This window comes from Astatotilapia calliptera, unplaced genomic scaffold (genome assembly GCF_900246225.1).
Source record: "Astatotilapia calliptera unplaced genomic scaffold, fAstCal1.2 U_scaffold_9, whole genome shotgun sequence".
NCBI lineage: Eukaryota > Metazoa > Chordata > Actinopteri > Cichliformes > Cichlidae > Astatotilapia > Astatotilapia calliptera.
Window position 1 is genome coordinate 738720 of NW_020535833.1, and position 14660 is coordinate 753379.

The 14660-nt window shown below is 37.6% G+C and overlaps 1 protein-coding gene across 1 annotated transcript; it reads left to right on the top strand.

Moving 5' to 3' along the window:
- Positions 1-4839: 4839 nt before the first annotated feature.
- Positions 4840-11795, top strand: LOC113018485 (coxsackievirus and adenovirus receptor-like). Its single transcript, XM_026161555.1, has 3 exons — positions 4840-5234; positions 10794-11141; positions 11261-11795. The coding sequence occupies exons 1-3, from the start codon at positions 5162-5164 to the stop codon at positions 11362-11364; spliced, it is 525 nt and encodes a 174-aa protein (XP_026017340.1). The 5' UTR covers positions 4840-5161; the 3' UTR covers positions 11365-11795.
- The last annotated feature ends 2865 nt before the right edge of the window (positions 11796-14660 follow it).

Below are 14660 nucleotides of genomic sequence, written 5' to 3' on the forward strand. Positions count from 1 at the left end.
AATAATTATAATAACAATAGTAGTAGTAGTAATAAACTTCTCAGATCAGTGTTACATTTAACCTGGTCACAAAGCCCAAACACTCTGACGCTCACAGTGTTTATTTAATCCCATCATGAAAACATACTTAAGTGAAAATAGTTTTTATCCACAGTTAATTAAAATAAAACTATGTCACCTTATCAGGAAGTGCAAATCCTCACTGTTTTAAGTGTGCTGTGGAAGTGTCATTGGTTATTTGATAGTCAAACATCTCCCTCTAGTGGCCATAAATAAACAATTCACATTTACACCGCTAATTCATCAGGACAGCTAAAGACTCAACACTGTTCTTTCCTTAGACTGTACAGAAAAATACTTCTTCTACTGCGTGTCTTTCATATTAAAAGCTCTTTGCGAATGGCTGTAAGGCTTTAATGTGAAAATATCAGAGCAAGTTTGAACAACCTTACCAATATAAACACTGCAAATAAACATAAACCACAAGAAAATATAGACTCAGTGTGTCTGATTTGTGCTTTTGTATTAATGTAGTTTAAAAAAAGGGTCAAAGTCAATATTTTATATCAGCTTTTAATGGGTATAATAACGTTATGGTCCACAGGCAGGACTTTGTTTTTCATTTCATATAGTGAAATGTGGGCTCAACATGTTTAAAATGATAAAGATCCACAGAAGCAAATCCTAGACTCCAGTTTTTCATCATTCAGTGCTGCAGTTTGTTTTTCACCTGGTGTTGCCAGCAGCAGAGTTCAGTTGGCAAATTATGGGAACTGAATAATTCGATTTCCAGTTACATTAGACATGTACAAACATGATCATCAGCTGCAAACATCCTTAAATTTTACCTCTAGGGAAGATGGAGTTAGCATGAATCTGAGAAACAAAATTAAAAAAGTTTTTTTTTTTTAGATTAGTTTTATTTAGTTTGTTTTGTTTTTGTCACCTTGTCAGGCTTAAGCTGGCGTTGTATTCACATTATCAAACTCTTGAGATCACAAACTCATGAGAAACGTTACTAAAATTAAACACTTCTTTCAAATTGTACAAATAAGGTGGACAACAAACTACAAATTGATTTTCAGTCAAATCTTCTCTGATGTCCGACTTTTACAACCAGACTTGATGTGACGCTGGCTGTCTCTTTATACCTGATATTAGGTCACCATGACTCCTCCCTTAGTAACAATAGAACAGGCCTTGGCCTCTCGGGGATTCCCGTGATGGTTTTAGTTTATTTTTCAGTCATTTTTTTCACTTCCCATGTGTTTACACACTCCTACAGTAAGTGTAACACACACAGATTCAAGGTCTGAATATCTGTCTCAGATGTGGGAAAAATATGACAACCAATAAAATTGTAAATGGGAGGGAACAGCAGTTGTCCTCAACTCACCAGTCTGTTAGTAGGTCAGCAACCACCCCGGCCTCAGCAAGCCAATCCTCCCTTGAGGCTGTGGTATACAGTAGGCCCAGCCTGCACAGACACACAAAATATCAGCTCATCAGCATTTTAAAAATGCAGAGAGCAGCAAACTGTTCACCATATACATTTATAATCTAAGCCATCTTGAGTCTGGCCATATACCTGCACACAGAGACACAATGTCACAGCAGTGTTTACAGTGCAGAGACTGTTATCTGCCAACATCCCTCACCACACAGCCTTGTGCTGTTGGAGGCTTCTTGCTGTTAAAGGGGGATTTTATTGTCATTACTAAATGTTTGCTCACAGTGTGAGAGGTGGGACTTTCTCTCTAACGGTTCAGTATAAAACACCTTGAAGGAATGTTGATTTGCTGATATTTGATTGATATTTGATAAACATTAACTGAAATGAACACAACTAACTTCCCCTCAGGGACTTCTGAGAAACTGACTCATCCATAAACCTGGATTTCAGTCGTGTAAAGACTTGTTTTTGTTTACTTTGGAATTTATTTTCCAGCTGCAGCTCTCACAGCTGCTCCATCAGAGTTGAACTACAAAGGAAAACTAACACATTGTAAGGTACTTTAGATGAACTTATCATCTTATAGTGAGAGATAAATCAGACTAATGTACAATGAATAATCTGCACTGAGACAATTTAAGATTGTTTAAGATTTGAGTCCAAGGCTGAAATCAAATAGTCAGAACATTTTCTGCTCCGTCTTTTCCTCACTCAGTGGACATCCATGGAAAACACGATGAGTTGAAGGAAACATTCCCACAGTGTTCCTTCATACAGGTCATATAAACATGTATGAATATCTAACACATTATTACCAGGGTTAAAAATACACAGTGATATTTCTCATCCACTTGATCCTTTAAAATATGTTAGTCTTTTTATCTTTCCAAAGCCAACATTTCAAAGTGCGTCACAGAGGAAAGAACTTAATGTGAAGAAGGTTTTAATAAATTGTCATATGCTGTGGGAGTGTCTGGTCGGGTGTGGTCCAGGCTCCTGTTGTCCGTCCCCTGGGGTGGAGTTGGCCAGCTCATCACCTGCTTCCAATTTCCGGGGCTCCATCTAGAGGGCTTTTAAGCCAGCACTGCCTGCTACTCCTCGCCAGTTCTTCCTGCTACCACCCGTGGTAAACTTGGCCTCCTCTGTGCTCAGACTCTGTGTGCCTGGATCGTGGGTTAATGTGTCCCCCGTCTCCTGTATTCTCCAGATTCATCACCCGTCGTACTCACCAGCAGTGCTGGTTCTGTTTCCGTCCCGTTCTCCCGTCTGCCCAGAACCCGAGGACCACACATTCATCTTCTCCTCAGCCCTCCAGCCCGTACTTCAACCTCCCTGGACACCTTGGAACCTGGACCAGCCTCCCCACACTCTCAACCATCCCTGGAATGCTCCCACGGCAACCCCTTCCCCGCCTAAAATGTTTTCAAGTAAGCCCAAGACTCTCCACTAGTACCACTCACCTCTGCCCTTTAATTTTCTCTGCAATATTGTAATGTCCTTACTTTGCTTTATAAAGAACTTTGAGCCAACTGTTTGATTTGATGCTACATAAATAAAACTGAATTGAACTCAACTGAGTGATGGCCCAAAGACTGCACAAAAACAGTGGCACGGTCTGATGTACCACCAACTACACATGCGTCCATGCAGGCAGCATCCTTCAAGTTGATTTCAAAGAAGTATAAAGTATAATTTATGGTCAACAAATGTGTAAAATAGTAAATAATCTGATTCTAGTAAAGTGTGTTTCTGCTCTCCTGCAGCAGTCAAAGCACTTTACGCATTCATACAAGCACTTTTTTTCTATAACAAGTGCTTTCTGTCTAATATTCATAAATCCATACTCCAGTGCATGCCTCAGACCAACTTGGTGTTAATATCTTGCCCAAAGATGTTTGACATGCAGACTGGGGCTCAGCCATCAACCTTCCAATAAGTAAGTGACCTGCTCTACCTCCTGAGCTACAGCCACCCCAAATGTACATCCTCACGCTTGTTTCCATTTGGACAGCAAGCAAAGGGAGGGGCTGTTCTCTCCCGCTGGATATTTGCTTCCTCACAGTCCTACAAAATACTGTCTCCTAACTTTGTGGAAGTAAATGCTGTATATGTCTGAGGGATGCTGGAATGGGGACAGTACCAGGATATGTGACCACTGTAGCCACTGTCTGTGTTTTAGCGTAAGAGTGGATTTCACTGTTGTGACAAAACACAGACAATAGCTGCAGTGAGCTTTTTACTTTGTTTTCAATTCTCTGGCCCTTTGTATGTTAGCACTTCCCCTTTCTCCATCAACACTAAAAAAACCCTCTCACTGCTACACACACTGAACTGTAAACTCCTTAAAACCTCGATTACACTCATTAGACTCCAACATGGACGGCTGAAAACTCTATGGCAGAGCAATCCTTGAGGTCTGTTTGAAGTTTGATGATAAGGCGTTGTCGGCACATTATAATACAAGTTGACTGCAGACAAGACACACCTACAGTCAATTTATAATCATTATTTAATCCAACAGTTTATTGTTTTGTAGTAGAAAAACCCATCAATCATGAAAACATCAGCTAAAAACCCCGTTTGACTCTTTATTTCTGTTGATTTGTAGAAGAGAAAAAGAAAAAAAGCAACAGAAAAGCAAAACATCCTTTCACTGTTTTGAAGACAGGAGGATCTCACATGTTCACACATGCTGTATGTAGTTCCTGTCTGGGCCTGTTACGCAGCAACAGAAACAAAGCACAGAACCTGATTTAGTTCATGCTTTCAAGCTTTTTTATCTCCTTCACCACCGTTAGATTCAGGAAGACAAGAGTTTCATCTTCATGAAGACTCCACAAAAAGTGGTGCCGCTTGCTTTCTCGCAGATAGAAACCATTAAAAGAACAGTACAGTGTATCGAGAGAGTACAATTACTTCGTAGTGATGTGCATCTCACACTGCAGTTATTGACTCAGAAATCTAAAACTTTTACACCCCTTCTTTCTCCTTCATTCGATTTCTTTTCCAGACAAAAACAGGTGAACTCCACAGAACGGACCTGGCTGCTGTGTGGAGTGACTCACACTCAAGTTTATTCCGAAAGTCCCTTGTTTTCAGTTTTCTTTATGAATCAGTTAAATTTCCCCTCTGAGATCAGGATCAAGCACTGATCCTTTTTAAGTCCTTGAGCATTTCCTCTTTATTTATTCTTATCTTTCATCAGTTCTGCTTTCCAACCAGTTCATGTAAAAGAGTTGTGCAAGATTTTACCAGAGATAGCTCGTGTTCAAACATGAGCTCGAGACAACATCAGGACAGGAATGATGAACCCATAACATTTTACAAATCAGGACATGTGTGTGTGTAAGTGTGTGTGTGGGTGGGGGCATATTTTTCCACTTCATGTTCTCATTCAAATGAAAACAGCTGGCTGAGGGATGTGCCTGTTCTTCAAGGTTTAAGGCTCTGCCCACTGTGAGCTCCTTTTTCTAAGATTTTGAAGGCTTCATGCATTCTCCGTGGCGATCGAGGATATAACTTTTGGGAAATTAATCAAGAATTATTTTCTTTTTAATAATTTAAACCCAGCGAAATCGAAAGAGTTTGTGACATGTTTCACTGTGACTTTGGTCAAGCCTCGAATTTGATCTCACGCAGTCAAATTTGAACTCCGGTCCTGTTACTTACGGATTCACGCAGGATTTTTAAAAACAAAGATCATCAGACATGTCTGCAGGAACATGCATATTTCTTTGTTCGATTCTGCTGCTTGCTGGCGTCTTTGTGTCCGTGTGTGCAGGTGAGATAACTATATGTAACATAAAGAAGAATAAAGAGTTTCAGAGTGGTTTACGTGTGTACAATATGATATAATACAAAGGTATTAGGTGCTTGTTAGACAGTGTATTTGTTTGAAACTGAATATGTGATATAATTGTTTAATAAATAAAGTTTGCTTTAAGCCGCCCATCATTAGGGCATGTTTCTGTGGATCTTGCAGGAAGTCAATTAAACATGTAAGCCCTAAACAATAAGAAGACAAAGGTCTGTGGAGTCTTTCCAAAATGATCTGGTGCTGATATTAAAACGTCTCTGAGAAAACCATCAGCTTCCATTTACCACGAGCTCCTTATTCAATCTAAACAGACTAGCTCTTATGTAGTACTTTTCTACCTGAGCAGTCAAATCACTTCATACATGTCTCAATCAGCAGTGCTTTATGTCATATTTATTCACACTCACACTCCTGCTCTACCTCCTGAGCCACAGCCACTCTAATTAGTGTGAATGCTTGAAAAGCATTCACAGTATTGTTCTTCTAATCTTTATTATTCCATTTTATTAGTGTGAATGCTTGAAAAGCATTCACAGTATTGTTATTCTAATCTTTATTATTATTATATTTTATCTATTCCGTACGTTTTTTGTACTCCTACTCCTTCAAAACCGTTCAACTTAGAAAAACCATTCAAACACCGTTAGATTCCTATTCTTTTGGACATGACTGCTTCTACTTTTCTCATTTTTAACATTTATATTTTTAATTTTATTCAACTTTATTCAACAAAAATTTCCCATGTATTTCAATGGGGAGACCCTTCAAATTCTCATTCAACTTACTCATTTTTAAACTCCTACTACTTCCACATACGTTGACATAGAGCCACCATTCAAACTTTAAAACGAAGACAAGACATTCAACTATTGAACTTGTATTTATCTTTTCAATATCTATTATACTTTTTCTTCAGTTCCAGTTTAAGTTTCATGATGTTTTTTCACCCGTTTCAGAGTTTATAATGGGTGTGTATGGGACGGAATGTTGGGGCTAGAGTGAGGCAGCTCAACTGCTAGAGTGAGAGGAGCAAAAAAATTAATCTTAAAATCTTTTTTAAAACTGCTGCTGTGTCCGCAGCGTTTGCTCTACAGGTATGATTTTACCCTCAAAACGTAGCCATCGCTGTCCTCTTTCATCCAATGTGTTTACTATTGTCCTAGGTGTTATGGTTCTTTCGTAAATGTCACCAATGCACAGCCTCCTCCCTCCAACTCTTCCATAGACTCTAATGTTAAAATGGCTCAGAAGGTTCGTTTGAAAATCAGAAGAGCATTGGGTCTTTCCACTGTCACCACGTCCATATAATAAACTCCACAGACATGAAAACTGAGAATTAGGTAGACTAGAAGCTGCTGTCGCTCACGGTGAAAGAATTTTGTCAATACGACTTTTACTTTTCATTTGGGAACGATTTGTTTCGGCCTGACTTTTCTGTTCATTTTAAGCAGCAAAAGTGAGGCGCATGTCTGTGTACGTGTGTATGGAGCCATTGGGTGCGGTCACTATAGCAACCAGGCTCACACCTGCCTGCTTAACGAGCTCTCTCTCTCACTCTGCCAAGATTCATCTTAAGCACTTCTCTTTCAACTGCTGCTGTGTCCACAGTGTTACAGCCATCATTTTACCCTCAAATTGTCGCCATTATTGTTCTCTTTCCAACACCGTATCTTTCAAAGCTCAGGCATTTAAACTTTTTAAACTGTGTGGATCAAAGTGGAGGGATCACATTTGAGTCATTCAGTGATTCAAAGAATATGACCTTTTAATATTCATTCAGATGTTTTCTGACTCTAAATGTTCTTTTCTCATTTCTTAGGGTTTTCTAATTTACATTTAAAACATTTTCAGTTTTTTTCCAACTCCTTCTTCTGTGTAACCTTCAGCTTTTAGCAGTTCAGCACTTTTGTTTTCAGGTTAAATTCTTTTTTTTTTTTTGTTTTTTTTTTAATCTCATTCAATATTTTTAACTCAAAATTCAGCAATTAATTCATTTCAGTGCATACATTCAGATTCAAGCATTCACACTGCAGTTTCTTCAGAAAATGCACTTTCTAGTTAGTGTGAATGCTTGAAAAGCATTCACAGTATTGTTCTTCTAATCTTTATTATTCTATTTTATTATTATCTATTCCGTACGTTTTTTGAAAGCCTACTCCTTCAAAACCGTTCAACTTAGAAAAACCATTCAAACACCATTAGATTCCTATTCTTTTGGACACTGTTGCTTGTATTTTTCTCATTTTTAACATTTATATTTTTAATTTTATTCAACTTTATTCAACAAAAATTTCCCATGTATTTCAATGGGGAGACCCTTCAAATTCTCATTCAACTTACTCATTTTTAAACTCTTACTACTTCAACATACGTTCACATAGAGCCACCATTCAAACTTTAAAACGAAGACAAGACATTCAACTATTCAACTTGTATTTATCTTTTCAATATCTATTATACTTTTTCTTCAGTTCCAGTTTAAGTTTCATGATGTTTTTTCACCCGTTTCAGAGTTTATAATGGGTGTGTATGGGACGGAATGTTGGGGCTAGAGTGAGGCAGCTCAACTGCTAGAGTGAGAGGAGCAAAAAAAATAATCTTAAAATCTTTTTTAAAACTGCTGCTGTGTCCGCAGCGTTTGCTCTACAGGTATGATTTTACCCTCAAAACGTAGCCATGGCTGTCCTCTTTCATCCAATGTGTTTACTATTGTACTAGGTGTTATGGTTCTTTCATAAATGTCACCAATGCACAGCCTCCTCCCTCAAACTCTTCCATAGACTCTAATGTTAAAATGGCTCAGAAGGTTCGTTTGAAAATCAGAAGAGCATGGTGTCTTTCCACTGTCACCACGTGCATATAATAAACTCCACAGACATGAAAACTGAGAATTAGGTAGACTAGACATTGCTGTCGCTCACAGTGAAAGAATTTTGTCAATACGACTTTTACTTTTCATTTGGGAACGATTTGTTTCGGCCTGACTTTTCTGTTCATTTTAAGCAGCAAAAGTGAGGTGCATGTCTGTGTGCGTGTGTATGGAGCCATTGGGTGCGGTCACTATAGCAACCAGGCTCACACCTGCCTGCTTAACGAGCTCTCTCTCTCACTCTGCCAAGATTCATCTTAAACACTTCTCTTTCAACTGCTGCTGTGTCCACAGTGTTAAAGCCATCATTTTACCCTCAAAACGTCGCCATCGTTGTTCTTTTTCCAACATCTTGTCTTTCAAAGCTCAGAGATGTAAACTTTTTAAACTGTGTGGGTCCAAGTGGAGGGATCACATTTGAGTCATTCAGTGATTCAAAGAATATGACCTTTTAATATTCTTTCAGATGTTTTCTGACTCTAAATGTTCTTTTCTCGTTTCTTAGGTTTTTCTAATTTACAATTAAAACATTTTCAGCTTTTTTCCAACTTCTTCTTCTGTGTAACCTTCAGCTTTTAGCAGTTCAGCACTTTTGTTTTCAGGTTAAATTCGGGTTGTTTTTTTTTTATCTCATTCAAAATTTTTAACTTAAATTCAGTAATTATTTCATTTCAATGCATACATTCAGATTCAAGCATTCACACTGCAGTTTCTTCAGAAAATGCACTTTCTAGTTATTATTATCTATTCCGTACGTTTTTTGAAAGCCTACTCCTTCAAAACCATTCAACTTAGAAAAACCATTCAAACACCGTTAGATTCCTATTCTTTTGGACATGATTGCTTGTATTTTTCTCATTTTTAACATTTATATTTTTAATTTTATTCAACTTTATTCAACAAAAATTTCCCATGTATTTCAATGGGGAGACCCTTCAAATTCTCATTCAACTTACTCATTTTTAAACTCTTACTACTTCCACATACATTGACATAGAGCCACCATTCAAACTTTAAAACGAAGACAAGACATTCAACTATTCAACTTGTATTTATCTTTTCAATATCTATTATACTTTTTCTTCAGTTCCAGTTTAAGTTTCATGATGTTTTTTCACCCGTTTCAGAGTTTATAATGGGTGTGTATGGGACGGAATGTTGGGGCTAGAGTGAGGCAGCTCAACTGCTAGAGTGAGAGGAGCAAAAAAATTAATCTTAAAATCTTTTTTAAAACTGCTGCTGTGTCCGCAGCGTTTGCTCTACAGGTATGATTTTACCCTCAAAACGTAGCCATGGCTGTCCTCTTTCATCCAATGTGTTTACTATTGTACTAGGTGTTATGGTTCTTTCATAAATGTCACCAATGCACAGCCTCCTCCCTCCAACTCTTCCATAGACTCTAATGTTAAAATGGCTCAGAAGGTTCGTTTGAAAATCAGAAGAGCATGGTGTCTTTCCACTGTCACCACGTCCATATAATAAGCTCCACAGGCATGAAAACTGAGAATTAGGTAGACTAGACATTGCTGTCGCTCACGGTGAAAGAATTTTGTCAATACGACTTTTACTTTTCATTTGGGAGCGATTTGTTTCGGCCTGACTTTTCTGTTCATTTTAAGCAGCAAAAGTGAGGCGCATGTCTGTGTACGTGTGTATGGAGCCATTGGGTGCGGTCACTATAGCAACCAGGCTCACACCTGCCTGCTTAACGAGCTCTGCCTGCCACTGTACCAAGATTCATCTTAAGCACTTCTCTTTCAACTGCTGCTGTGTCCACAGTGTTACAGCCATCATTTTACCCTCAAATTGTTGCCATTATTGTTCTCTTTCCAACACCGTATCTTTCAAAGCTCAGGCATTTAAACTTTTTAAACTGTGTGGATCAAAGTGGAGGGATCACATTTGAGTCATTCAGTGATTCAAAGAATATGACCTTTTAATATTCATTCAGATGTTTTCTGACTCTAAATGTTCTTTTCTCATTTCTTAGGGTTTTCTAATTTACATTTAAAACATTTTCAGTTTTTTTCCAACTCCTTCTTCTGTGTAACCTTCAGCTTTTAGCAGTTCAGCACCTTTGTTTTAAGGTTAAATTCGTTTTTTTTTTTTGTTTTTTTTTAAATCTCATTCAATATTTTTAACTCAAAATTCAGCAATTAATTCATTTCAGTGCATACATTCAGATTCAAGCATTCACACTGCAGTTTCTTCAGAAAATGCACTTTCTAGTCTACAACTGTCATCAGAGTGTTAGACAATTCAAGCAGCAGGACTTTGACGTTAAACTGAGGTCAAAGTTCCCACAGATGATGAGAAGATATCTTTGTGCTATCAAAATCTGAGATTTTTGGCTTTTCAAACATGCCCTCTGATGTCTTGGCAATCAAGAAAAAAACACAGATGTACTTCATATCATAAAAATAAAAATAATTTGCTCAAATGTCAAAGACAGTAAGCAGCATATTAGAAGTTAATTGTTATTTTTGTGAGTCCACTGATGTGGCACACTTTGTGGTGTCCACTAAATACTTCTCAGTGGTGGTTTCTGAGGCTCCTCTTTTGACCCACAGTGTCCTCAACATCAGTAGGAAAAAGTTTTTTGAGTGTCTTGACTGATCCTCACTCACTTTGCTCTGTGTTGTTTCCTCTTTCAGAGGACAAAAGCATCACAGTTCAGTCTGGACAGAACGTCATTCTACCATGTCAAGCTCCAAATGATACGGGTTCCATCAGAGTGGTAAAGTGGACCAAACCTGACCTACAAAAGAAAATAGTACATTTGTATGTGGATCGGCGATTTGATCTCGAGGATCAGAATCCATCTTTTAAGAACCGGGTGGATCTGCGGGACAGAGAGATGAAAAATGGAGACGTGTCTTTGATTCTGAAGAATGTGACGATTAATGATGCTGGAAAATACAAATGTAGTGTTATCCAGAAAAAAGACCTCAGCCCTTCCACCACTACTATAACTCTTGACCTGAGAGTTATTAATTCTAAAGGTGAGTTATGAGAGTTCAGTGTCAGTGATCAAAGCTGAATCTGCTTCCTGGTTGTTGGATTCTGTTCTGTTCTTCACTCATCACCTACCTGACACCTCACACCTGTTTCTCACCTGCAGGTCAGACATTCCTACCAGTAGGACGAAGTGTAAGTGGCTCTGCTGGACTGGTCATTGGTCTGTATCTTCCCGTTGTGCTTCTCGTTGTTGCTTTTGTTTTTTAGCTACAGAAAATTTAAAGAAATCAGTCAGTGTTCAAACCAACCTCAGTGTTTTTTTTTTTGAAAGCAAGAAAAGAAAAATGATCTGAGGACACACGGACATTAAAGATGGGGAACATTCAGCTGCAGATTTCAAACATCTAAAATTTTAATTTCTTTCACATCTGTTGGACTGATTGTTGGTCTGACAGTTTCTGGTCTGCTTCTTCTGGAAGTTGTTTTTTTTTTCCATCCACAGAAGATATAAACAACAACACAATCAGGGTCCATACCACCCTTCTGCTGGGAAGTAATAGGTTGACATTTTTCCAGAGAAAGGAAGATGATAAGATGACAGACATTTTAATGCTTAACATCCAGCAGGCCATATCAAATGTTAAGTTCTTCATTTGATTTTACATCTTAACCCTTTACAGCCGATCGGAGCGGGCACGCTCTGTTTTGCGTAACTATTTTTAAATCCCGGTAGCTCTGCAACCACATAAGCTAGTGCAATCATTTTTTTTGCATATGAAACTGGAGGAGTTGTACTTACATCTTACGCCATCAGCTTGTCCTCGGTCACAGTTTCCTTCCACATATAGCTTTGCAAAAACTGCATAAAAATCACTTGCAGCAACAAAAACATGATATTCCAGAAACACGCTTCGCCGATCCATCAGCTGTTTGTAACACTTCCTACGTCCATCAGCGCGAACTATCACATGACCGCATGACCTGCCCGAAACCGGAAGTGACGTCATTTTGCGGAAATGTAGTTTTTTACGATCGAGGCCTTATGAGCTTGTGTTTTACTTGTTATGTGTTTTAAAAAGTTATGTTTGACTTTATGACTTTCTGTGTCGTTTCTGGGATGCTTAAGACTCATATTGCACTGCTGGAAATAGTTTATTTTGATGCATATGCTGTTATTTTGCAAATTTGCATTATAATATTTATTTTTGTTTTTCCTGCAGTATATAAAAATTGGTGTATTTCAAAAATAAAACTATGAAGACACTCAAAATAAATTTCCTGTGGTGGGAAACTAGTTTGTGTAACTTTTTTGTATTTACAGTTTTGAGGGATAAGCCTCTTAAATTTCTCTAACTAGAAATATATGTTAAAAAAACAAAAACGATTTTAAATTTTTTTGTAGTTTATTGCACTTTTTTGCAATTTATGTAATTACTATGCACCTAATGCAGACATATTATTAAAGTTTGGGCTATAATGGTTGTATTGATGTATAGCAACTTGAAATGCTCCCAAAAATGGCTCCACAGCATGTAAAAATATAATATAAGCTCTGGCGAACTTGGTTCTATGGTAGGTCTTAAAGGGTTAAATGTTCAGTTTCTTGTGGTTCCATCTGTTGGACTGACAGTTGGTCTGTCTGTCTTCTTTTTACTTTTGAGGGGTTAAAAGAAATGAGTCAGAATCTGCACGAGCTCCTCTGAGCAGAGTAAAATGAGTTGGCTGAGTTAGTCATAAAAAGATCAACATTCTAAACCAACCACTTTGAAAACAGTTTATTTTGTTCCTGCTATACTTTTTTGTTTTACATTTCTAAATTATGATTATCTGACTGTCAAGAAGTGCACTACAATCCACTAAAGTCTCATTTTCATTGTTCCTGTTTATAAAAAGCAGGGAAAATCCATAAATATGTTTAAACATTTATGCTCCAGTACTAAAACAGCCAGTGTTCAAACCAAGCTCAGTTTTAATGAAAACAAAGATGATCTGAGGACAGACAGACTTTAAAGATGTTGAACATTCAGCTGCACATTTCAAATATCTAAAATCTTTAATGTTTTTCGCATTTCTCTCAAACATCATGTCAAGTCTGCCTGCAGCTTTATGACCTACAGTTTTCATCCACCTTCAGTATTTTAATATGTTTTGCTCACACCAAGTTAAACTGTATTACGCAGGAACATTACTCTATGTTCTGCTGTATTAGAATCAGTGAGCCGAGTTTATATTCTTTTTAAAATATCGTTTATATTTCTTTTGTGGAAAATTCACAAGTTTGACCCAAACCCATTGTACATATATGCATATTATGTTGTGTTTTTCTAATTAAATATCCAGTGTCGTGTATGTTGCAGTGTTGGAATCAGTGAGTGTTGGTTTCAGCTTCAGGTTCAGCAGCTGTTTGTGACATCTGGATGGGTTTGACTCATCATGTTCAGTCAGCATAAATACAGATGCTGACTAAACCAACTCACAGACACAAAAGCATGTCACAGTGTGTGGAAAAATCACTGTGGATTATAGAAGGTGATAATATGACAGCCACAGGACTGGCCGCGCTTTCCTTGTCGGTTTTGTGTTTTCATCTGTGTAACATAAGTAAAGTTGCATATTTGGGAACACCTCATTGGTTTTGGTGTGATTGTTGGTTTAGTTAGTTCCCTTCACACACCAATGACTTGGGCTGTGGTGTGTTAGTAAATCAAAAAATTAACTGCCTGAACAATAATGTTCACTTGGATGGGTTTCAGTGAGTGATTCGAGGGACTGCTGTCCAACTTGCCATTCTTTGTGAAGTTGATTTTCCTGATTTTTAACTGGTTTTGAAAATGGCTTCTGAATCAGTGCTGGAATGAGTATTGATTTGCTGCTATATGAGAAAAAATGAATTGAAATGAACACAAAAATAAAAAGGATAATGAAACTGAAACTTATCAGTCCCAGTCTGGTATTTCGTGAAATCTAACTTCCCTTCAGGAGCTTCTGAGAAACAGACCCCTCCATAAACTTGGATTTCAGTCATGTAAAGGCTTTTTTAAAAAAAAAAAAAAATCCAGCTGCAGCTCTCACTCTGATCACAGCTGCTCCATCAGAGTTGAAGGACAAAGAAAAACTAAAACATTGTAAAATACTTTAGATGAACTTATCATCTTATAGTGAGATTAATCAGAATGTACAATTAATAATCTGCACTGAGACACTTTAAGATTGTTTAAGATTTGAGTCCAAGGCTGAAATCAAATAGTCAGAATATTCCCTGCTCTGTCATTTTCTCTCTAAGTGGACGTCCATGTTGCTTTAGTGTTCTTTCATGCAGATAATATAAGCATGTATGAATATCTATAACATTAATACCAAGGTAAACAACTGCAGTCATATTTCTCATCCTGTTTATCCACTTCATCCAAACTAGCTTAGACTACTACAACCTTCACTTTAACACATTTGAGTCTTTTTATCTTTCCAAAGCCAATGTTGCAACGTGCTTCACAGAGGAAACAACTTTACACGGAGAAGGTTTTAATAAATAGAGTAACATGTGCACAGGTTTCTGTCCTGAC

Coding starts and splice junctions, on each gene's coding strand:
- LOC113018485 (XM_026161555.1), top strand. CDS start 5,162: ATGTCTGCAGGAACATGCATATTTCTTTGTTCGATTCTGCTGCTTGCT. Junction 5,235..10,793: donor CTTTGTGTCCGTGTGTGCAG/GTGAGATAACTA, acceptor TTCCTCTTTCAG/AGGACAAAAGCATCACAGTT. Junction 11,142..11,260: donor GAGAGTTATTAATTCTAAAG/GTGAGTTATGAG, acceptor TCTCACCTGCAG/GTCAGACATTCCTACCAGTA.